The sequence below is a fragment of the Oryctolagus cuniculus genome, chromosome 9 (assembly GCF_964237555.1).
Source record: "Oryctolagus cuniculus chromosome 9, mOryCun1.1, whole genome shotgun sequence".
NCBI classification, from domain to species: Eukaryota; Metazoa; Chordata; class Mammalia; order Lagomorpha; family Leporidae; genus Oryctolagus; species Oryctolagus cuniculus.
This window is the reverse complement of record NC_091440.1, coordinates 92,085,826-92,108,648: the sequence shown is the minus strand read 5'-3', so window position 1 is coordinate 92,108,648 and position 22,823 is coordinate 92,085,826. Positions and strand designations below refer to the sequence as shown.

Here is a 22,823-nt window from a genome sequence, read left to right as displayed (position 1 = left end):
AAAAGGTTTCCACTTGAAAATTCCTTTATGTAACATTCTGAAAAACACTCTTACTTCATTTAAATGCCCACTTTTAGTAGTCAAGTCGCAGAGGAAAATGCCATTTTTAGGAGTATGTTTAACAGAGAAAGATCATATTTAAGTTTGAAGATTATCCAAGCAAGGTAAGCAAACTAACACTGCCAGATAAGGCCATGAAGCATCATAGATTTAAGCAAAGCCCCCAAATCGGGTTTGCAGTTTTATTGCAACTTTCAAAATACATTTTATCTTATATGTGGCTCAGGAAATCCCAGATATCTTCCCAGCAGACTAAAAAGTGAACACAACTGGCCAGTGCTTCGGGAGTTTAAGCCCCAGACACCTCATACACGGCTCACTGTGCTCTGGTCCAAAGCTTCCTGCTTCTTCTCGTAGCTTTTCAGTCCCAGGACCACATAGACAAGACGGTCCCGTGAGCCATCACACCCAAGGGCGACGGCTCAGGGTTAGGCCCACTTCTTGGTGACATTGAGATGGTCGAGCTGGTCTGCAATGAACCTATGCGGGGGGAACTTGGAGGTCCTGGCCGCCTTCAAGGCCTCGAAGGCCTCGGCCCTGCGCGCCGCGGCGTGGCCGTACTCCTGCTCGGCGCTCATGTAGGGCATGCTCAGCCAGTAGTGGTTCTCGGCCTCGATCTCCAGCCGACGGATCATGTTCTGCTTCGCAAACACGGACACCTGCCGCGGCCGCCGGTGCTTCCCACTCCACTGCCGGCCCGGAATGCGATTGCGGCGGAGCAGCGCGGTGAGGAACATGCTGCCTGCCGAGGAGACGCGAGCTGCAGGTGCGCCGGCCACGGCGGAGGAGGCCGGTGGGCCCCCGGGCCACGCGCCAGCCTCGGCCAGGCGCCGACCCGGCTCCCCGCGAGCGCGCACCGGCCCCCCTCCCCGGAAGTGGGGAACCCAGCTGGGTCCAACAGGGGGAAAAAAGGGGTACCCCGCAGGAGAACCTCCCCTCGGAAAGCCACTGACCTCCCGCGTTCTTCAGAACCGCGCGTCTCCCACGCTGACGCGTACCGGAAGCGCCCTAGATCGTCTTCGCGCGAGACTTCGCTCCAGCGAGAGAGGACTTCTGCGCTTGCGCAGAATCTGGACGCGTCCGTCGCCTTCAGATTCAAACCTGTGGCGGGTTCTGAACGTGAAGAGCTGGCGTCTGCTCGCGCTTAGAGTCTTTCTCTGTTGCCCTCACCCATGGACCCGATCCGGAGCTTCTGCGGGAAGCTGCGGTCTCTGGCCAGCACGCTAGACTGCGAGACGGCCCGGCTGCAGCGAGCGCTGGACGGAGAGGACAGCGGTGAGTGACGGGGCCGCGCCCGACCGGCCCCCGCGGGGTGTCCTCAGTAAGTGCTGATATCCATCTGGAAAACAAGAATGGGTCTGGTCCTTACCTCGTGCCGTACACAAAAATAAACTCTGGGTGTTGTGGCTCTAAATGCAAAAGGCTAAACTGTAAAGCTTTTAGGAGAAAGCGTCAGAGATACCTAGTGTCATTGGCAAAGATTTTTAACGTAGGATGCAATGGAAAGGAAAAAGATACTGTTTCGATATGTCTGATAAGAGATTTATGGCCCAAGTGTGTGAAGACAGACTGCCTACAAGTTAAAAGAGAAAGACAATGCAGAGAAAATGTGAAAGTCTTATTAATACTTTAAGGGAAATTATGTTCAGGTGGTCACTCGTATATGAAAAAAACATCTATTAGTCACCAAGAAAAAAATGCAAATTAAATCCCAATGCAGTACCAGGGCCACTGAAAGAAAAAGTAGAAAAATGCCAAGTGTTTGCAGAGATGTGGAATAAATGGAGCCCTCCATGCACTGCTGGTGGAAATGTAATTTTAACAGGCACGTGGGAAAACCGTTTGACAGTATATAGGAAAGTTAAGCATGTACATACATAATTTATACTGCAGCTCTTTCCTTTAGCATACAAAAAAGTGATTATACTAGCACCAAAGACATGTTATAGAAAATTCAAAGCAAGAGTATTCATAATATTTCCAAACTACACAAAATCCAAAGTCTCTCTGTTGATAGAACAGAATAGATTGGATTAATTTGATACAGTGGAATCTATCTATCTATATATATATACATAGCAATGAGCATGGGTGGATTTGATTATGAACACAGAGGAATGTCACAACATTGAATGACATGAATCAATCACAAAATATTACATATTGTATGAATCCATTAAGTAAAGTTCATAAACAGATGAAAGTACTTCATGTGTTTGGAAATCAGGGTAATGTTTACCTTTAAAGGGAAGGGAGGGACTGAGAGAGGACTATGAGAGTTTTAGAATCCTCCCTGCCTGTTTCTTAAGCTGAGAGCTGTTTTTGCAGGTAGGTTCACTTTATAAAGTTCAGCAAAAAACAGATCAATCAATAAAGTTAAGCAAGCTATATAGTTAAGACTTACATACTTTTCTATGTGTATGTTATAATTCAATAAGCTTTAAAGAACAGCCTTAATATTTTTCTTAGGAATTAATAGGACATAAATTTATAAATAAGTTAAGTATCTACAAGGATTTTATAATTCTCAGTAACTATACTAAATTCTCTTTTTCTTTCCCTTATATTTATTGGATTTTTCCTTTCGATGTTCATATTGAAGACTTTGAAGATTATCCAATGAGAATTTTAAATGGCCTTCATTCAGAAGTCCAGACTCTAAAGGTACCTTCTACACTGTTGATTTCATCATTTTCTGTGGTCATTGTTTTAGCCAAAGTAAACTGAGACGTTACAGAAATCATAATTTATTTTGTTTCTTCTTTGAAGGATGATGTCAGTATTCTTCTTGATAAAGCTAGATTGGAAAATGAAGAAAGCATGAGTTTCATAAAGACAACAAAAGTAATGATGAAAAAAAATTCAGTGGATATCATGCAAATAAAAGAGTTTTTCCAGAAGTATGGCTATAATCCACGTGTCAAGAAAAATTCAGGTTTGACTAACTTTCATTTTATTGCATTTGTTTTAGTATTCAGGAGGGCAACATGATTGAGACAAGTGTTAGCTTGACGGTTTTTATTTCTGACTGTCGTTACGCAACTGTCATTTGACAAACATCTATTCAACAGTCACTGTGTGCTAATCTGTGGTGCAATATAAAGATAGTCCCATTCTCCTTTCCAAAATGCTAGATGAGAATTAACAGTGTTGGATGAAAGAATTCATTCAACTGTTCAAATGAAAAAGTACAAGATAAATCTACATGACTTAGGATTGGTCATTTCTAATCAGCGCTGCAAAACAAAAAAAAAAACGCTGAGAAACCTTAAGGAATGCTATTTCATTTTTCCTGTTCTCAGTTTTCTCTTTTGTGGAATGAGAGCTTTTGGCTGTCTAAGTTAATAAAGTCCTTTTTTAGTTCTAAGATTTTATGAATGGTAGTAAAACACAGTTGTTTGAAATCTGGAGCTAAACTGCCTGAGTTCAAATCTTTATTGCATCACTTACATACTGTATTATCTTTGGCAAGTTCTGTAACCCATGCATCAGTTTCTCATCTGGGAATGTGTAATATATCTACCTCAAGAAGTTATATAAGGACTAAATAAGATAAAATCTACTTAGAGCAGTGCCTGGTTTGCCAGTCACCCAGTGTTAACTGCTGCTATTGTTCTGCCCATACCTCTGAATGACTACCTTAAATATACTTCAGTGTCTTCATTTCTATTTTGAAAATAATCAGTGAACATAAATAAAGCATTAATTAAATTCAATAAATATGTGTTGAGAATGTGTGAAAAGTATATTAAACGGTTCCCCTGGTACAAGAATTTCGTTGACTTTGGTGTGAGTGAGTCATGGGTTCAGACTGGTTCCACCAGATGCAACATGTGTGACCTTGAGCAAATTCTCTAAATCGCATTTTCTTTGCTTTGAAAATGTGGAAGATACTACTATCTTCCTATGGAGTAGTGATAATGGTGATAAATGTATTGTACTGTGATAAATGTGATAGTATGTTTTTGGCAACTCTTGACATTCTTCAGAATGAACAAAACACAATACCAAATAAACGCCTAAAGCCATGAAATCTATTAAAGGTTAGGAAACTACATCTCTTTCAAATGCTATTATTTTCTCAATTAGGCTTTCGATAGAAATGTTGCAAACTGATGTAAGATAAATATCTCTGTCAGCAGTCATTCCATTTTCTCACAGGCATCAGAAATTAAAAATCTAAAATAATATACCTTTTGGGAAATCTAGAATACAATTGATATCACACTGTAATTAATGTCATAAAATGATAGAATAGTTTCAGAAAGTATTAAGAAAGACCAGTAAATCACATTAACTGAGGAAGTAAGGAAATTGGACTTTCACTTGTGAGTTAGTGATTTTTTATTTTTTAGTACTTTTTTTTTTTTAAAGGTTATTTATTTGAAAAGGAAAATTAACAGAGAGGGAGAGACAGACAGAGATCTTCCATCCACTGGTTTACTCCCCAAATGGCAACCACAGTGGCTGGAGCTGGGTCGATCTGAAGCCAGGAGCCAGTAGCTTCTTCCAGGACTCCCACGTGGGTGCAGGTGCCCAAGGACTTGGGCCATCTGCTGCTGCTTTCCCAGGCACATTAACAGGGAGCTGGATTGGAAGTGGAGCTTCCAAGACAAACCTGTGCCCATATGGGATGCCGGCGTGGCTTTATCTGCTGCACCACAGTGCTGGCTCCTCTTTCAGCACTTTCAGTTGCTTTCCTCCTCTAATGTATCATCGAAATAGGATTGGGGCGGGGTGGGCAGGCGCTTAGCTTAGAGGTTAAGACATTGCATCCCACATCAGAGTATCTAGGTTTGAGAACCGATTCTACCCCCTGACTCTAACTTCCTGCCATTGCTGACCCTGAGAGGCAGTGGTTATGGCTCAAATATGGGATTCTTGAATTGAGTTCCTGCATCTTGGCTTTAGCCCAGCCTGGTTTCACCTGTTGCAGGCATCTGGGGAGTGAACCAGTGGATTGGAGTGCTTTTTCATTCTCCCTCTCTCAAATGTATAAGTATCAGGGCAGCCATATGGTACAGTGGTTAAGATGCTCCTTGGGTCATCTGCATCCCGTAGCAGAGTGCCTAGCTTCAAGTCCCAGATCCACTGCTGATTCTAGCTTCCTGCTGACGTGCACAGGAGGCAATAGCTGTTGAATACCTGTTGCTCATGTGGGAGATCCAGATTGAGATCCTGACTCGTGGCTTTGACCTGGCTCAACTCTAGCTGTTGAGAAGTGAACCAGAAAATTGGAGTTCTCTGTCTCTGCTTTTCAAATAAAATAAGTGAAAATTCATCAAATGCATAAATAAAAAATGTTAAAGGAAAAGAGGTATATAATGAATTTATTGAAAGGACAATTGAAATAAAAATTTTAGAGAATCAGGACTTTTGCTGAGTTGAGAAATTTCAGAGGGAGTTATTTTATGCTGTTTTAGTAAACAGAAGATTTTCTTTTTAATGTTTGACCGCATATTCTCTCTTTCAATTTTGTTCCTAGTATGTGAACAAGATGGTGCTGACTCTGCCACAGAGTTGCCTCAGTGTGACAGTTTTCAAAAGCCTGATGGTGATTTGTCTGATCCTCCTGTTCCAAGCAGTTCTGTTTCTGAAAAACCTCCACGTAGTCCACAACTTTCAGATTTTGGACTTGAGCGGTACATGATATCCCAATCTCTGCCAAACCCTCCACAAGCAGTAAACCAACACAAGGAAGAGCCCAAAATTGTAACTCCACCTGGCAGTCAGTCAGTAATTAAAGTACTCAAAACTCCAAAATGTGCACTAAAGATGGATGATTTTGAGTGTGTAACTCCTAAATTAGAACATTTTGGTATCTCTGAATATACTATGTGTTTAAATGAAGATTACACAATGGGACTTAAAAATATGAAGAATAATAAAAGGTAAGCCGCTTTTTATAAAGTCTCCTTTTACTTTCTTTTTTTTTTTTTTTTTTTGACAGGCAGAGTGGACAGTGAGAGAGAGAGACAGAGAGAAAGGTCTTCCTTTGCCGTTGGTTCACCCTCCAATGGCCGCCGCTGCAGCCGGCGCACCGCGCTGATCCGATGGCAGGAGCCAGGTACTTATCCTGGTCTCCCATGGGGTGCAGGGCCCAAGCACCTGGGCCATCCTCCACTGCACTCCCTGGCCATAGCAGAGAGCTGGCCTGGAAGAGGGGCAACCGGGACAGAATCCGGCGCCCTGACCGGGACTAGAACCCGGTGTGCCGGCGCCGCAAGGTGGAGGATTAGCCTATTGAGCCACGGCACCGGCCCTACTTTCTGAATCTTATATTTATTGACACTTGTCTTAGTGGAATTGTTTCAGATAATGTCTTTCCTTTTAAAAGTTTTCAGGTACTTCATATTTTAAACCTCTCTGATCACCAGTTCCATCAGTAAAATGTGAACTCTTGGTTTCCTAAAGTGAATGGCTATAGAAGGAATGACAAGAGCCTCAAAATAGATGGCATTTGTAAGGATAAAAAACAGTATAAAACGGGACTGACACTGTGGCATAGTGGGTAAAACTGCTGCCTGCAGTGCTGTCATCCCAAATGGGCACCGGTTCTAGTCCCGGCTGCTCCTCTTCCAATCCAGCTCTCTGCTATGGCCTGGGAAAGCAGTAGAAGATGGCCCAAGTCCTTGGGCCCCTGCACCCGCATGGGAGACCTGGAGGAAGCTCCTGGCTCCTGGCTTCAGATTGGGTGCAGCTCCAGCCATTGCAGCCACTGGGGAGTGAAACAGAAGATGAAAGACCTTCCTCTCTCTCTCTCTGTCTGCCTTTCAAATAAATAAATAAATCTTAAAAAAAAAAAAAAAGTCTAAAAATAAGTGGGTAAAATTAGTAGGAATTTGTTATTAATTTGGCACATTGACTTGGGAAGACAGGAGGATCTAAGTAAATCCCAGATTTCTGTTTTGTTGCCCAGGTTATTGCTAAGGAAAACAGCTAAGATAAGAATATCTGCATTGTAGGGGAAAAGGTGTTGTGTTTACATGTTGGTTTTTGAGGTGTCTGTATATATTTTTATTACTTCTTAAATTTAGGTATTTTACTATGTGTCTGAAGCTCAGTGACGAATTCAGTGCCAGACTAAAGCATGAAAATGGTGATTAAAATCTTAAAAGTTGCAATGCAAATAGCATTTATCAAATTAGTCAAGGAATATCAAATGTTAAATACTCCTTTTTTTTTTCTTAATTCAAAAGACAGAGAGATCTCCCATCTACTTGTTGACTCTCCCAAATACCCACAACACCCAAGGCTGGACCAGGCCAAAGCCAGCAGCCCAGAACTCAGTCCAGGTCTCTCACAGGAGCAGCAGGGACCCAAGTACTTGAGTCATTATCTGCTGCTTCCCAGAATGTGCATTAGCAGGCAGCTGGATCAGGAACTAAGACTCCCACCAGGAGCTCCAATATGAGATGTGGGCATCCCAAGCAGCAGCTCAACGCGTGCCAAACACCCATCCTGATTTATACTTCCTGGTACAAACACTGACAAAACCCACAAAAGAAAACTATGGCCCAACCTAATTAATGAGTACAGATATGAAAACCCTAATTAAAATAATTTAAAATTGAGTTCAACAGAATTTTTTTTTTAATTTATTGTTTCAAAGAAAGAGGAAGAGACAGAGAGAAAGAGATCGTCCATTCACTGATTCACTCCTCAAATGGTTGCAATGGACGGGATTAGGCTAGGCCAACGCCAGGAGCCAGAAACTCTATCCAGGTCTCCCATGTTGGTGGCAATGGTTCAAGTACTTGGGTCAGCTTCCACTGCTTTTCCAGGTGTATTATCAGGGAGCCAGATCAGAAGAGGAGCAGATAGGACTCAGACTGGCACTCATATAGGATGCTGGTGTTGCGGGTGGTGGCTAAAGTATAATGGACGTCTTTCATGTTAAGCTTATTAAACTAGACAAGGATAGTTTAATTTTGGGAACTCATACATCATTTCTGTGATTCAGTAGGAAAAATAGGATAATCTCAGTAGATGTCAATGAGAAATTTGCTAAAATTTGACACCTGTTCTTTTAAAATTCTAAACAGATGGATGCTTTCATAATATGTATGATAAACAATATGAATGTCTAACATAATAGTGAAGCTGTCTGTCACCAGTATTTAACATCAATCTTGATACTCTGGCCAATGTAATGAGATAGGAAATAGAGATAAATATTTCTGTGTGGTGCATTTCATATAGTTATATAACACAACAAAAAATGCTTCCCATATTTAATAACTAGTTGGTAAAAAAGAGTAGAAAAAATCCATTCAAATTTTCTTTTCCATTCCTTTCCTTTCTTTCTGATTTATTTGAAAGGCAGAGTTACAGAGAGGGAAAGGCAGAGGCAGAGAGAGACCGTCCATCTGCTGGTTCACTCTCCAAATATCCACAATGGCTGGGGCTAGGCCAGGCCTCTCCCATGTGAGTGACAGGGGTCTATTTTAACTGGGCTTGTTAATGTTCAGAAATAATTTCAGAAAACATTATATGCAGTAATAATAAAGACATAAGAAAATAAATGTTTTCATAATGCTCATTGGCATTAGTGAATGTCTGTGTGTATAAAAAGTCCTCATGAAATTTTTCTTAAAGGAAAATAATTAGAAAGTGCAATGATTGATAACGTATATCACTATGATTGCATGTATATGAATTTCAAAAATTATAGGAAGTCACATGGATAACTACTGAGGAAATTTAGGAAGAAATTAATCTCTGAGCAGGGAGGAATCCCTAATGGAGAAGCTTCCATAAAGGACTACACAGATACTAGCAGTATTCTATATTTTTAAATTTATTTAAAGTTCACACATTATGTATATATGTTATTTTGTATATATGCTGTATTTTACATACACACTTTAAAAAATGTTTGCATAGACTGTGAAGGGCAGCATAGTTCATTACGTTCCAATTCAAAACTGGAAACTTCAGTGAAAATCAGTCTTGAACCATGTTATATTATTCAGAGACACTTTTCCTTTGTAATGATATTCTAGACATCTGTGTAACTGGCTAGGACAGCCTCAATAAGATGACAGGATCAATCCTTTAATTTTAACAGATTCTTAATTTGTATCTGTATACTGGTTGTAAAATTCCACTTTATGGTTTTGAAGCTGAAGAATTACACATTTCCTATATTTGAACTAATGAGTTGAACATATGGCTTTCCTTTAAGTCCCTGTTCTTAACCCACTTCTCTAAGTCATGATTGTCAGTAGAAAATCATTTTAACCTCTTTTGAACCATGGATATCATCTATCTATATATTTCAAAGATTGATTCTATGAGAATTCTATTGCATAAAGCAGATGTGATGATAAAATTTTCCCCCAGAGGTTTAATATTAACATGTCTTACTTAACCTTATAATTTATGAATCTTATCAGGGAGAAGACCTCAGAAACAGAACACACATCCAGTGATAAACTTTTTGCCACTCCTGGTCCCGTAATCCAGCAGTTGCAAAAAAGTGGTGAGTGTAAAAATCAAGTTATTTCTAAATTGTACTCATTCCAGACTATGTTTGCACAAAAATGTTCCTTTCACTTTAGACATTCTACTAGCTTATTAAGTTTTTTAAATTTGAACCATTGAGTTAAGTACCATTCCATTCAGTTCAGGATGATTTCATCCAAGAGAAAGATAAAATTTTCTGATATGTTTTTAATACTTTTCCTGATTATGTTCAGTATTTGTTTTTTGTTTTTTGACAGGCAGAGTGGACACTGAGAGAGAGAGAGACAGACAGAGAGAAAGGTCTTCCTTTTACCATTGGAACACCCTCCAATGGCCGCTGCGGCCGGCGCACCGCGTTGATCCGAAGGCAGGAGCCAGGTGCTTCTCCTGGTTTCCCATGGGGTACAGGGCCCAAGCACTTGGGCCATCCTCTGTTGCACTCCCGGGCCACAGCAGAGAGCTGGCCTGGAAGAGGGGCAACCGGGACTAGAACCTGGTGTGCCGTAGCTGCAGGAGGAGGATTAGCCTAGTGAGCCACGGTGCTGGCCCAGTATTTGGGTTTTTTGAAGATTCATTTCTATTTAATTAAAAGGCAGTTACAGAGAAAGAGATCTTCCATCCACTGGTTCAAGTCCCAGCTGGTGTATTTCCGATCCAACTCTCTGCTATGGCCTGGGAAAGCAATAGAGGATGGCCCAAGTCCTTGGGCCCCTGTACCCATGTGGGAGCTCCTGGCTCCTGGCTTCAGATAGCACAGCTCCAACTTTGTGGCTATCTGGGAAGTGAACCAGCAGATAGAAGACCTTCCTCTCTCTCTCTCTCTCTCTCTCTCTGTCTCTGTCTCTGTCTCTGTCTCTCTGTAACTCTGCCTTTCAAACAAATAAATAAATCTTAAAAAAAAAAAAAAAAGGCTGGCGCCACGGCTCACTGGGCTAATCCTCTGCCTGCGGTGCCGGCACCGCAGGTTCTAGTCCCGGATGGGGTGCTGGATTCTGTCCCGGTTGCTCCTCTTCCAGTCCAGCTCTCTGCTGTGGCCCGGGAAGGCCGTGGAGGATGGCCCCAGTGCTTAGGCCCTGCACCTGCATGGGAGACCAGGAGAATGGATCAGCGCAGCACGCCGGCCATAGCAGCCATTTGGGGGAGTGAACCAACATCAGAAGACCTTTCTGTCTTTCTCTTTCTCACTGTCTAACTCTGCCTGTCAAAAAAAAAAAAAAAAAAGAAAGAAAAAAGAAAGAAAGAAAGTGAAGAAAGTGACACAGGTGAGACCAGAATCTATGCCCATAATTTTCCAAATTATGCTTTTAATAGTTTATTGCTGTTATATCTGTTATATAACAGAACTATTCATTATTGTGTATTGCTGTTGTACCTTGCAACCTTGGTGAACTTTTATTAATGCCAATAATTATATGTGTTTGGAGTGGGTGCTTAATCACTGTGTTTAAGTGCTACTTGGGACCCCACAAGCCATATCAGAGAGACTGGGTTGGATTCCTGGATTTCCTTCCAATTTCTGCCTCCTGCTACTATGTACACTGGGATGGCTCAAGTAGGTGTGTCTCTGCCACCCATATGGGAGACCTGGATTGAGTTCCTGGCTCCTGGCTTTGGCCTGGCCCAGCCCTAGCTCATTGGGGCATTTGAGGGAGTGAGCCAGCATATAAAAGATCTCCCTCCCCCTCTCTCTTTCTCTTTTGCTTTTCAAATAAATGAAAAGTTACATATGTGAAGCACACACTGTAGTTATTTTTTAAGTAATTAAGAATAAAGTGGCTGGCGCCGCGGCTCACTAGGCTAATCCTCCGCCTTGCAGCGCCGGCACACCGGGTTCTAGTCCCGGTTGGGGCGCCGGATTCTGTCCCGGTTGCCCCTCTTCCAAGCCAGCTTTCTGCTGTGGCCAGGGAGTGCAGTGGAGGATGGCCCAAGTACTTGGGCCCTGCACCCCATGGGAGACCAGGATAAGTACCTGGCTCCTGCCATCGGATCAGCGCAGTCCGCCGGCCGCAGTGCACCGGCCGCGGTGGCCATTGGAGGGTGAACCAGTGGCAAATGGAAGACCTTTCTCTCTGTCTCTCTCTCTCACTGTCCACTCTGCCTGTCAAAAAATTAAAAAAAAAAAGAATAAAGTACACAAATTACATTGTCAAAGCTTATAATTTAAGATTTTAAATCTTTATTTCAACTTATAATGCCTATTGTATGTGTCTTCTAGATACCGAGTACACAAAATCCCCCTTGGCGCCTACATTCTGCACTCCTGGTTTGAAAATTCCTGCTACAAAGAAGAGCACAGCTTTGGTAAATTCCAGACTCAGTCTCTTTAACAAGTTTACAATAATGTAGCTGTTAGAAGCATATTTATAATACATTTCCAGAGGGTAATTTAGCAGCATAAATTAAGAGCTTTAAAAATTTTTCATAATCTTTAGCCATGTCTCAGAATTTGTTCTAAGGCAAGTTAGGAAAAAGATTTATAACAAAGAATGTATAAGAGGAAGGAACAGCATTAATTATAAGGGCAAAACATGAGAAACTATTAATATCAAATGACAAAGGGGAAGCAAAATACAATAAGGTGTATACATAAGATCTGTTATCATCCATAAGGTCTTAGGCTTTGAAAAACAGAACATAGAATGTTTTCAAGAAATATGGAAAATGACATGTATGTGTATGGGTATACACTACAATATATACCTGTATTTTATTTTATGGAAAAAGATTGGCTAGAGGTGCTGGCATTGTGACGTAGTGTTTGAAGCCACTGCCTGCAATTCTGGCATCCCACGTGGGTACTGGTTTGTGTCCCAGCTGCTCCACTTCCAGTCCAGCTTCCTGCTAGTGGCCTGGGAAAGCAGCGGAAGACGGGCCCCTGCACCCATGTGGGAGACCTGGGTGAGGCTCCTGGCTTCAGTCTGGCCCAGTGTTGGCCATTGCAGTGAACCAGCAGATGGAAGCAGGTATCTCTCTCCCCACAACCCTACTCTTTCAAAAATAAATAATTTTTTAAGATTTTTTTTTTCAGTTTGGAAAACACTGATTTATTCAATTATTTTTTATTTGAAAGGCAAAGTTACAGAGAAGCAGAGAAAGAGATCTTCCATCCACTCTTTCACTCCCCAAATGGCCACAATGGTTGGAGCTGGGCCAATCCGAAGTCAGAAGCCAGGAGTCTCTTTCAGGTCTTCCACGTGGGTGCAGAGGCCCAAGGACCTGGGCCATCTTCTATTACTTTCTTAGGCACGTTAGCAGGGAGCTGGATCCAAAGTGGAGCAGATGGGACTCAAACCGGGCCTATATGGGATGCTGGTGTTGCAGATGGTGGCATCCCCTGCTATACCACAGCACTGGCCCCCTGAAAAACTAATTTTTAATTTTTATAACTTGTACTTAATTTAAAATTAAGTAGTCTCATGTGGCGTTTAACTGCTGTGCGGGATGGTACAGCTGTAGACAAATAGTGCTGTGTTATCAGTTAAGAGTTTCAGGTAACCATCCATTTACATTTAGTCTACTCCTCATGTTTCCATTCACATGGAAAGCATCCTACTGATGTACACTCCTGGCCTTTCTCCTCTTAACCACCCTGACCCTAGGAGATGTAGTGACTTACCCAGTTGGTCAATTTAGTGTGATTAAACTGCCAAGCTTACTTCAGAGTTCCTTTCTCCATTGCCTGCTTGAGGGTATGTAGTAACACTTTGCCCATACATGCCAGGATTCTCATCTGGCCGAGTTTAGTGTAGTCTGAAACAAGGTGGGTGAGTCCATCTAAACCTGGTGGTTTAATTAAAAAGTCCATTTAATCCTCACGTTAAGTTCTAACTTAACTAGCCTTTTCTAGTAATGAAGATGGTATTTAGTATTCCATATGCTATTTCCTTTCCTTTTTTAAAAAAAGATTTATTATTTTTCATTTGAAAAACAGAAGTGGAAGGAGGGAAGGGAAGAGAGAGAGAGATCAATCTTTTATCTACTGGTTTTCTCCTAAAATTCCCACAACAGACAGGACTGGACCAAGCCAAAGCCAGGAGTCAGGAACTCTGTCTAGTTCTCCCATGTGGGTGGCAGGGACAAGGTAGTTGGGCCATCATCTCCCTCCGGTCTCAATAGCAGGAAGCTCGATGGAAAGCAGAGGTGGGACTTGATTCCAGGCACTCTGATTTGTGTTGCACCAGCAGCAGCTTAACCTGCTGAGCCTCCATAGAGTTTCAGTTTCAGAAGTTGGTCATGGATAGAGTCATTTTGAGGCCCACTTGGAGACCCCAACAGAACTAACAATTAACTAACAGTTTTTGTTTATTGCATTATTTTATACTACTATAATTTAATGACTGTTTTTTAATCCCATAGGTATCCACAAATTTTCCATTATCAAAAACAAACAAATCATCTAATGATTTGGAAGTTACAGATTGTACAACATTAGTTTTAAATTCAGACAAGTGCTTTGAGAATTTTGCAGATCCCTCTTCTCCTACGATTTCTTCTTATGAGAATCTGCTCAGAACACCTACACCTCCAGAAGTAACTACAATTCCAGAAGATATTCTCCAGGTATTTTTCCAGCTATTTTTTCTGATATTCTTTCCAAAATTAATTACTTATATATTAAAGACCTATGACTGGCTGGTGCCGCGGCTCACTAGGCTAATCCTCCACCTGTGGCGCCAGCACACTGGGTTCTAGTCCCGGTTGGGGCACCAGTTCTGTCCCGGCTGCTCCTCTTCCAGTCCAGCTCTCTGCTGTGGCCCGGGAGTGCAGTGAAGGATGGCCCAGTGCTTGGGCCCTGCACCCCATGGGAGACCAGGAGAAGCACCTGGCTCCTGGCTTCGGATTAGTGCAGTGCGCTGGCCATAGCAGCCATTTCGGGGTTGAACCAATGGAAGGAAGACCTTTCTCTCTGTCTCTCTCTCTCTCACTGTCTAACTCTGCCTGTCAAAAAAAAAGACCTATGACTGTCCATCGTCAGACTAATGTGCTAAGTTCAGTATTGAGAAAATCTGAATTCTAGGCTGTTAGGTGTTTCTAACCTATCCATAGCTCTTTTGAGCTAGTGACTTAAGATTTTAGTGATAACACCCTGAGGGGCATTTGCTCTTTAACTTCATGTTCTGAAGTACACAATATTTTCTAAAAGTTGTTCAGCTGGCCGGCACTGCGGCTCACTAGGCTAATCCTCTGCCTGCGACGCTGGCACACCGGGTTCTAGTCCTGGCCAGGGTGCCGGATTCTGTCCTGGTTGCCCCTCTTCCAGGCCAGCTCTCTGCTGTGGCCTGGGAGTGCAGTGGAGGATGGCCCAAGTGCTTGGGCCCTGCACCCCATGGGAGACCAGGATAAGTACCTGGCTCCTGCCATCGGATCAGTGCGGTGCGCCGGCTGCAGTGCGCCACCGGAGCGGCCACTGGGGGGTGAACCAACGGAAAAGGAAGACCCTTTTCTCTCTCTCTCTTTCTCTCTCACTTTCCACCCTTCCTGTCAAAAAAAAAAAGTTGCTCAGCTGCCATTCCTGTGTTGATCATTGTTCAATTTGAAGTGCTGTTGGCACGTCGTTTCTGCTACAGTTCTCCGTAGCAGGGTGTCATGGAAAACATCAGTGTTGAACTTCCTGGACTGCAGTTTGAGAAACACTGATTTTTGTATATTAGAATATCTTAATCTACTGATTTATAAAAACTGCCAACTCTGTTAAATAACCAGTGTGATTTCTTTTACACTCCCACTTGAGAAGTTATAGTTTTGGCAATAATTGCTTAGGCAAATGGAATTCTTAATAACCACTCCTGACATCTTCTTGGCTTATGCAGAGTCACAGGGATAAGCCACTTGGGAAGATACCTAAATGCAATTAGACTATATCCTGGCCAGCACTGCAGCTCGCTAGGCTAATCGTCCGCCTGTGACGCTGGCACCCCGGGTTCTAGTCCCAATTGGGGCGCCGGATTCTGTCCCGGTTGCTCCTCTTCCAGTCCAGCACTCTGCTGTGGCCCGGGAGGGCAGTGGAGGATGGCCCAAGTGCTTGGGCCCTGCACCCGCATGGGAGACCAGGAGAAGCACCTGGCTCCTGGTTTTGGATCGGTGCAGCACACTGGCCGTAGCGGCCACTTGGGGGATGAACCAATGGAAGGAAGACCTTTCTCTCTGTCTCTCTCACTGTCTAACTCTGCCTATCAAAAAAAAGAATATATCCTAAGATATCAGTAAAATATTTATTCTCCTTCTTTATCTTTTCTGTTTTCCTGAGCGATACAAGAATTTGGGTGAGGAAGGAACATCTCTTGTCATGATGGGAGTTTAAGTTTATATTTCCCTGTGGTTGATTCTTTGCTCCATATTTCTGCATGAAGGGAAAGAAACTTCTTTATGTATGAAAAAAATTGGTGATATTTCAGATTCTTCTTTTATAATCTTTATAACTGATGAGCATTCATTTTGGATTTTTCCTGTGTTTATTTCCGCTAAATCCTTGTAGAAGCTCAATTTGCTTTCATGAGTGTATTGCTACTGAGTGCATATTGAAAGGCTTTATGCACTGGTAAAAAATAATTCTTTTTTTTTTTTTTTTTTGACAGGCAGAGTGGACAGTGAGAGAGAGAGACAGAGAGAAAGGTCTTCCTTTTTGCCGTTGGTTCACCCTCCAATGGCCGCCGCGGCCAGCGCGCTACGGCCGGTACACCGCGCTGATCCGATGGCAGGAGCCAGGAGCCAGGTGCTTTTCCTGGTCTCCCATGGGGTGCAGGGCCCAAGCACCTGGGCCATCCTCCACTGCACTCCCTGGAAACAGCAGAGAGCTGGCCTGGAAGAGGGGCAACCGGGACAGAATCCGGCGCCCCAACCAGGACTAGAACCCGGTGTGCCAGCGCCGCTAGGCGAAGGATTAGCCTAGTGAGCCGCGGTGCCAGCCAAAAAATAATTCTTAAGAGTTTTAAATGATCTATATCTTCAGAATTTCCAGGGCTTTTTTTGAACATTTTGTAACATCTTCCACATTTATATTGATCATATAACTTTAAATACAAAAGAATTTTCTTGGTTCTGCTGACAACTAGGAGGGCAGGGTCGGTACCGTGTGGGAGTCGGGAATAAGGAAATGGCAGGGAGACTCACTGAGTTTCCTGCACCTTGTTTTCTATCCCTGTTGTATCCAAACGGAAACCCTCGAAAAAAAGGAATTATGCATGTGTACTAGAAGTACTCAAAAAAATTTATTTTTGTTTTAGATTTTAACAAAATACAATTCAAAGCTGGCTACTCCAGTAGCTGTTAAAGCAGTACCAGCCAGGAAAGAGTTCCTCAAATATGAAGGACAGAACATCCGGGATATTGGCAACAAAGAAAACTGGTGAAAGTGAGTATGTTACTTTCTGAAGAAAGTACACATGCTATTTGAGAAGGGCATTTAAAAATTACATTTGATAAGCCAGTCCCAAAGGGACAAATCGTATGTTCTCCCTGATCTGTGATAACTAAGGAAATCTGTAGAAGGGAAATTGTCACTTTGAGAAGCAATGACTTGAACAGCCCTTGTCTTGACTTTTGAGAAACAGGTTTTTTTTGTTTGTTTGTTTTTCTGAATGGAGAATGGGAATGGGAGAGGGAGAGGGAGGATGAGGTGGGGTGGGAGGGTAGGTATGATGGAAAGAATCACTGTATTCCTAAAATTATACTTATGAAATTTGTGCTCGTTCAATAAATGGTTTTCTTTGGGAAAAAAATTTAACATTTGAGTGGTAATAAAAATTTTACTTTTAATTGATAATTTTTATTTATATCTGTTTGCAGAAATTCTAGTGGATCCATCTATTATAAAAACTGTATGGAATCAGAAGAAGGCATAACTGGACTTATTCACATTTCCCTACGGCTTCCCCTTTTTAAATCTAACCCGTTGTAATGAGCAACATGGACACTGGTGTCTTATCATGCTTTTAATGAAGTTTTGATTCAGTTCAACCTCAATCTTGTTGACATGTAGCTCTGTATCATTGATACTAAATTACCCTGCTTAAGCTAACAGAGCGGAGTGGTTTAAGTAATATTAGGAAGTAGGTCAATAATTTTAAAAATTTGAATGCTACTGTTTGATCTCTGAATAAGGCCACCCACTTCTCATGGCTGCGTGGTTACTGCCGTCTGCTAGCTCTGCCTTTCTCCTCTCATGACAGTCCCAGCGTCTTCTCTACCTCTTGCTTCATTGGTGTACTTTTAAGACTGTTGCTGGATGCCGATAACAGAAGCACAACTTCAACTAACTTAGGAAAAGAGGAGGAGCTCACAGGGTGAAGTGCACTGTGACCCTTGAGGAGGAGGCGGGTCAGACAGTTGGAAGCAGGGCTCACAGCTCTCTAGCTGTGCACCCTATGTCAGCTTTGCACCCTGTGTCACGTTTCATTCACTTTGGCTCCTTCCCCCATGTGGCCGCTGACCTCCGAAGCTCCACTCTTCAGCTCGGCCACCCTGAGCAGCCCAAGCCTCAACTCTGTCCGAAGGTTCTGATGGCTCACCCTGGGCCAGAGGCCCTCAGGTGAACTCTCATGCGGCCACAGAAGTCTCTAGGGTTAATAGCTTCAGACTGTCCTGTCCATTCAGCATAAGATGCCACCGATTTATGTACAACTGGAAAGGGGTTGTCCAAATGCTAACAGTGCTGTTAGAGAACTTCTCAAATGGGGAAATAAGGACCTGGCCTCCTGTGAAAACTGGTTAAAGATGTAAGAAACAGTTGACAAATGTCAGGGTGTGGTGCTTCAAAGGCGTAGTTTTGGGAACTCTGATGAAACAAAGATTAACCTCTTTTATAAGACTGTGCCTTAAAGTCAAATGGAGGACGTGTCACAGTGTGCTATGCTAATTTTGCGAGGTAACTGTCACCAAAACAAAACCTGGTTCATTTCCTTGATCTAGGAATTACTGTGTAATGCTAAGTGTAATTTTTGTTAAATATAATGTAAAAATTATTTTTGAGAGATTTAATCTCTCAAGGTAAAGCCCTAGTCAACATTATATATGCTGATGACTCCAAAATGTGTGTCAGCCTTGCTTTCAGTACTTACCGTGTGTGTGTGTGCATCTGGAGCAGGAGGGACTGCTGGGGGAAGGAGGGTATTCACAGCGTACCACAGACTAGAGGATGGAGGGCACAGAGTCATCTGGCAAGGGAAACTGAGAAGAGGCCAGTAATGTAGGAAGACAGGTTTCAAGGAGAGAGATTCTGTCATTCTTGCTGAGAACTCTAGTAAACAGGACTGAGAACTACATCTGCTGCATCTGGCAAAGTTGACATTACTGAACACTGGTTAATTTTGATAATGACAGAAGTCCTGGGAAGGATAGAGAGAACAGAAGTGAGGGGGTAAAGACAGTGGCTTTGGACAACTCTGATGGTTTTGCTGAAGAAGGAAGACAGCAGCTAGACAGGAGATAGGGTTTTTGGGTTTTTTTTTAATATTTATTTATTTGACAAGGTAGAGTTGGGGGGGGGGGGGCGGTATCTTCCATCCACTGGTTCATTCCCCAGATGGCCTCAGTGGCTGGAGCTGGGGCAATACGAAGCCCTGAGCTTCTTCCAGGTCTCCCATGTGGGTGGCAGGGTCCCTGGGGCTTGGGTCATTTTCCCCCAGGTGCATTAGTAGGGAGCTGGATCAGAAGTGGAGTGGCCAGGACTCGAACTGGGGTCCATATGGGATGTTTTACCTGCTATGCCACAGCACTGCCCCAGTAAAGAGGTTTTCAAAGATGGACAATAGATGGATACCTACTTCTGATTGTCCGTGAGGCCATGACATTGCCCCACAAATTCAACTTTTCCAACTTCCCAACCCTTACCACCTTCCTCCTATAATCCTCAGGACTATTGGGATCTTCTGGTATTTCCCCACAGTTCAAAATGAAATCCAAGGGTCAGGCATTGTAGCACAGCAGGGCAGGCTGCTACTTGGGATGCCTGCATCCCATATTGAAGTGCTGATTTAAGTCCTGGCTGCTCCACTTCCATCCGCTTCCTGTTAGTATGCATGTGAAGGCAGCAGAGTCCACAAATACTTGGGTTCCTGCCACTGACATTGGACACCAGGTGGAGTTTCTGGCTCCTAGCTTCAGCCTTGCCCAGCCCTGGCTCTTAACAGCATTAGGGGAGAGAACCAGGGGATGGAAGATAGATCTCTTTCACCTCTCTGTCACTGCCTTTCAAATCTTAAAAAAAATCCAAGACCCTTAGCACAGCCTACATGAACCTACATGATTGGACCACAGCTGCTGACACTCTATTCACACACACCCTTCCCTTTCTTCCCTTCCTCAGAGCCTCAAATGTCCTGCCCCACCCTGCCTAGAATACTTTTTCCTGCCCCCTCTGCTTTGCTAGATCCCTCTCCTGCTCAAGCAGTGGATACCCACTATTGCCCTCAACAGATAGCTCTCCTCCAGGATCAACCCAAGCACCATCCCAGCCCCCTGCCCACCCAGGCACAGCTGTGACTGCAGCCAGTCAGTGAGACCCAATTCTGGGACCTTGGGGAAAAGAGCAGCACGCTTCTTTCCCAGAGATGCAGAAAGACCCTTAGCACTGCTGGCCTCCATCTTACCACCATGAAGGGACAGCTTCCCCAATGAAGCCCACACACACGGGCCCTAGTCTGAGGGGTGACTGCAGTTTAGTGCGGTGAGCAGCTGAGCCTCCTTGTGGTTAAGCTATCTGGAATTTTCTGGTTATTTCAAACTTTAAAGGGTCACATGTCATTTTATCCAAGACTTACTTTTTAGCCTAAAAGAGGTCCTTCTAGTTCTCAGTGCCCTATTCTCATTCTTCATAGTATCTGCGCTTGTAATGAAATTATTATGGTATACATTTATTGAGCAAGGATTTTATTTCCTTGTATTCATTACCCTGGTACCAAGCGAGTTAAAATATTTATTGATGGAATTAATGGTAACATCAAGCCATTACTATGCCAGGCATGGTTCTAAATGCTTTGTTCATCTGTTTAATCTTACATTTAGTGGTATCCACATTCCAATGAGAAAATTAAGGCTGTTAACAATTGACTTTCCCCTCCCATGTCCCATTTCCTACCCAAGTCTTGTTGGTTTGTCAAGCCCAACTGATGTCTCTGATATCTCTGGCATATCCCCTCCTCTACATTCTCTGCCAATACCCTGATTCTCACCTAGATTATTGTGATAAAATCCGACGTTTCTATCTGCCAGCTCAGTACATAAGAAATGCTCCACTGATCCCAAGTTCTGTCATTCCCTCTTTAGCTCTTGCTGTAAACTTTATCTGGAGTACAAATTCCACTACTTTAAAAGCTGGACATGGAGTTGGCGCTGGGGCATAGTGGGCTAACCTTCCACCTGCAGTGCCAGAATCCCTTATGAATGCTGGTTCCAGTCCCGGCTGCTCCTCTTCCGATCCAGCTCTCTGCTATGGCCTGGGAAAGCAGTCAAGATGGCCCAAGTGCTTGGGCCCCTGCCCCTGCATGGGAGACCTGAGAGAAGCGCCTGGCTCCTGGCTTCGGATGGGCTCAGCTCTAGTCATTGAGGCCATCTGGGGAGTGAACCAGCAGGTGGAAGACCTCTCCCCCTCTGTAACTTTGCCTCTCAAATAAATAAATAAAAATCTTTAAAAAAATTTTTTAAATCCTATTCTAAAAGTTGGGTAAGGTGCCAACACCATGGCACAGTGGGTTAAGCTGCTGCTTGCAGTGCTGTTTAGAGTTCCAGATGCTCCACTTCAATTCAGCTCCCTGCTGGTGTGCCTGGGAAGGCAGTGGAAGATGGCCCAAGTCCCTGGGCCCCTGTCACCCACATGGGAGACCCAGAAGCAGCTCTTGGCTTCAACCTGGCCCAGGAGCTGTTGCGGTCATTTAGGGAGTGAACCAGCGGATGGAAAATCTGTCTCCTCTCTCTGTAACTCTGCCTTTCAAATGGATAAATAAATATTTAAAAAAATAAATAAGAGTGTGGGGCCGGCACCTGCAGAGTCGGCATCCTACATATTCAAGTCCCAGCTGCTCCACTTCTGATGCAGCTCTGTGCTATGGCCTGGGAAAGTAGAAGATGGCCCAAGTCCTTGAGCCCCTGCACCCATGTGAGAGACCTGGATGAAGCTCCTGGCTCCTGCCTTCAGATTGGCACAGCTCCGGCCGTTGCAGTCATCTGGGGAGTGAACCAGCAATGGAAGACCTCTCTCTTTTTCTCTCTGCCTCTCTGTAAACTCTGCCTTTCAAATAAATAAGTCTTTAAAATAAATAAATAAGAGCTGGACAAGCTCAAATGCCATCTCCAGGGCAGCTTACACAACCCTGACGTAAACAACATAATCTCTTCAGTTGCAAATTATGTCTTAAGATTTTCCTGTCCATGTTTCTCCTTACTAGATTGTAAGACTTTCTGAGAAAGAAATCTGTTTGTGTCAGATGGATCTTTGTGTCACCAAGCCAGAACACCTGGTAATAAAAGCAGATACGGAATTAATGTTATTCCCTGCAAATAGTATAAGGAGAATTTAAATAATCAGGAATATTGCAAATTCTCTGCAAGTTTCCAATGTCCTTAGAATTTACATGGATTTTAAATTGCGCTTAATTTCATTAAATCCTGTGAAATTTTAAAAGTAGGTTGTTACTGGGCTGGCATGCCAGCCTGGGTGGGACTGGAAATTCTGAACAGCCAAAGGCACAAAGTGAGAGGTTAGGAGTTTTTTCCCCTTTATGACTGACATCTACTGAACACTCGAAGTCCATTAGGCTCTCCTAAGCACTGCTTCACTGGCTCCTCCCAACAGCTTTATGAGGTAACTCGTCATCATAGCTTTCTGTAATAAAGTCTGCATAAAATCCTGAGACTAAGGATTCCTGCTTTTTAAAATTGCTCTTAGGTTTTGGCTTTTTCCCCTCAGGGTTTCTTTGAGGGCAGGGGGAGGTACCTATGTTAGCTGCCTACGATTAATCGTTTCTACCAGAATATACTTCAAGTTTATTCCACTGCAAACTCCGGGGAACTACAGCTATCGGAAAAGCAACCTCTATCTATCCCAGCAGTAAGTCAGAACAGGTGGACTTTCTGTTAACCACATTCAGATGAAACCATGACCGTATTCTTTCAAAGAAGGATAGGTGTTTTTGGCATATATAAAAACCGAATAGAGCTGGCATGGCACAGCAGGTTAAGCTGCTGCTTAGGGTACTGGCATCCAGTACTGAAGTGCCAGTTCGAGTCTCAGCAGCCCTTCTGTTCCAGCTCCCTAATGCACCTGGGAAGGCAGCAAAGATGGTGCAAGTCTTTGGGGCCCT

General features: G+C 43.3%; 2 protein-coding genes across 8 annotated transcripts; one reads left to right on the top strand and one right to left on the bottom strand.

The window, feature by feature from the left end:
- Positions 1 to 205: 205 nt before the first annotated feature.
- On the bottom strand, positions 206 to 1,098 carry MRPL57 (mitochondrial ribosomal protein L57). Of its 2 annotated transcripts, none has more exons than XM_070049157.1 (2): positions 1,010 to 1,098; positions 206 to 798 (listed from the first exon to the last, which is right to left on the bottom strand). In XM_070049157.1, the coding sequence occupies exon 2, from the start codon at positions 795 to 797 to the stop codon at positions 489 to 491; it is 309 nt and encodes a 102-aa protein (XP_069905258.1). In that variant the 5' UTR covers position 798; positions 1,010 to 1,098; the 3' UTR covers positions 206 to 488. The 2 variants fall into 2 exon arrangements, with proteins under 2 accessions (XP_069905258.1, XP_069905257.1); XM_070049156.1 differs by having other exon boundaries at positions 1,014 to 1,080.
- A 98-nt stretch (positions 1,099 to 1,196) lies between these two features.
- SKA3 (spindle and kinetochore associated complex subunit 3) lies at positions 1,197 to 17,490 on the top strand. 6 transcript variants are annotated; one of them, XM_051850698.2, is made up of 10 exons: positions 1,197 to 1,335; positions 2,663 to 2,724; positions 2,830 to 2,995; positions 5,546 to 5,951; positions 8,383 to 8,487; positions 9,459 to 9,544; positions 11,744 to 11,829; positions 13,885 to 14,088; positions 16,752 to 16,879; positions 17,314 to 17,490. In XM_051850698.2, the coding sequence occupies exons 1-9, from the start codon at positions 1,233 to 1,235 to the stop codon at positions 16,875 to 16,877; spliced, it is 1,344 nt and encodes a 447-aa protein (XP_051706658.2). In that variant the 5' UTR covers positions 1,197 to 1,232; the 3' UTR covers positions 16,878 to 16,879; positions 17,314 to 17,490. The 6 variants fall into 6 exon arrangements, with proteins under 6 accessions (XP_051706658.2, XP_017198958.2, XP_069905243.1 ...); XM_017343469.3 differs by lacking the exon at positions 8,383 to 8,487; XM_070049142.1 differs by having other exon boundaries at positions 16,752 to 17,490.
- The last annotated feature ends 5,333 nt before the right edge of the window (positions 17,491 to 22,823 follow it).

Coding starts and splice junctions, on each gene's coding strand:
- MRPL57 (XM_070049157.1), bottom strand. CDS start 797: ATGTTCCTCACCGCGCTGCTCCGCCGCAATCGCATTCCGGGCCGGCAG.
- SKA3 (XM_070049141.1), top strand. CDS start 1,233: ATGGACCCGATCCGGAGCTTCTGCGGGAAGCTGCGGTCTCTGGCCAGC. Junction 2,725..2,829: donor CAGAAGTCCAGACTCTAAAG/GTACCTTCTACA, acceptor TCTTCTTTGAAG/GATGATGTCAGTATTCTTCT. Junction 2,996..5,545: donor ACGTGTCAAGAAAAATTCAG/GTTTGACTAACT, acceptor TTTTGTTCCTAG/TATGTGAACAAGATGGTGCT.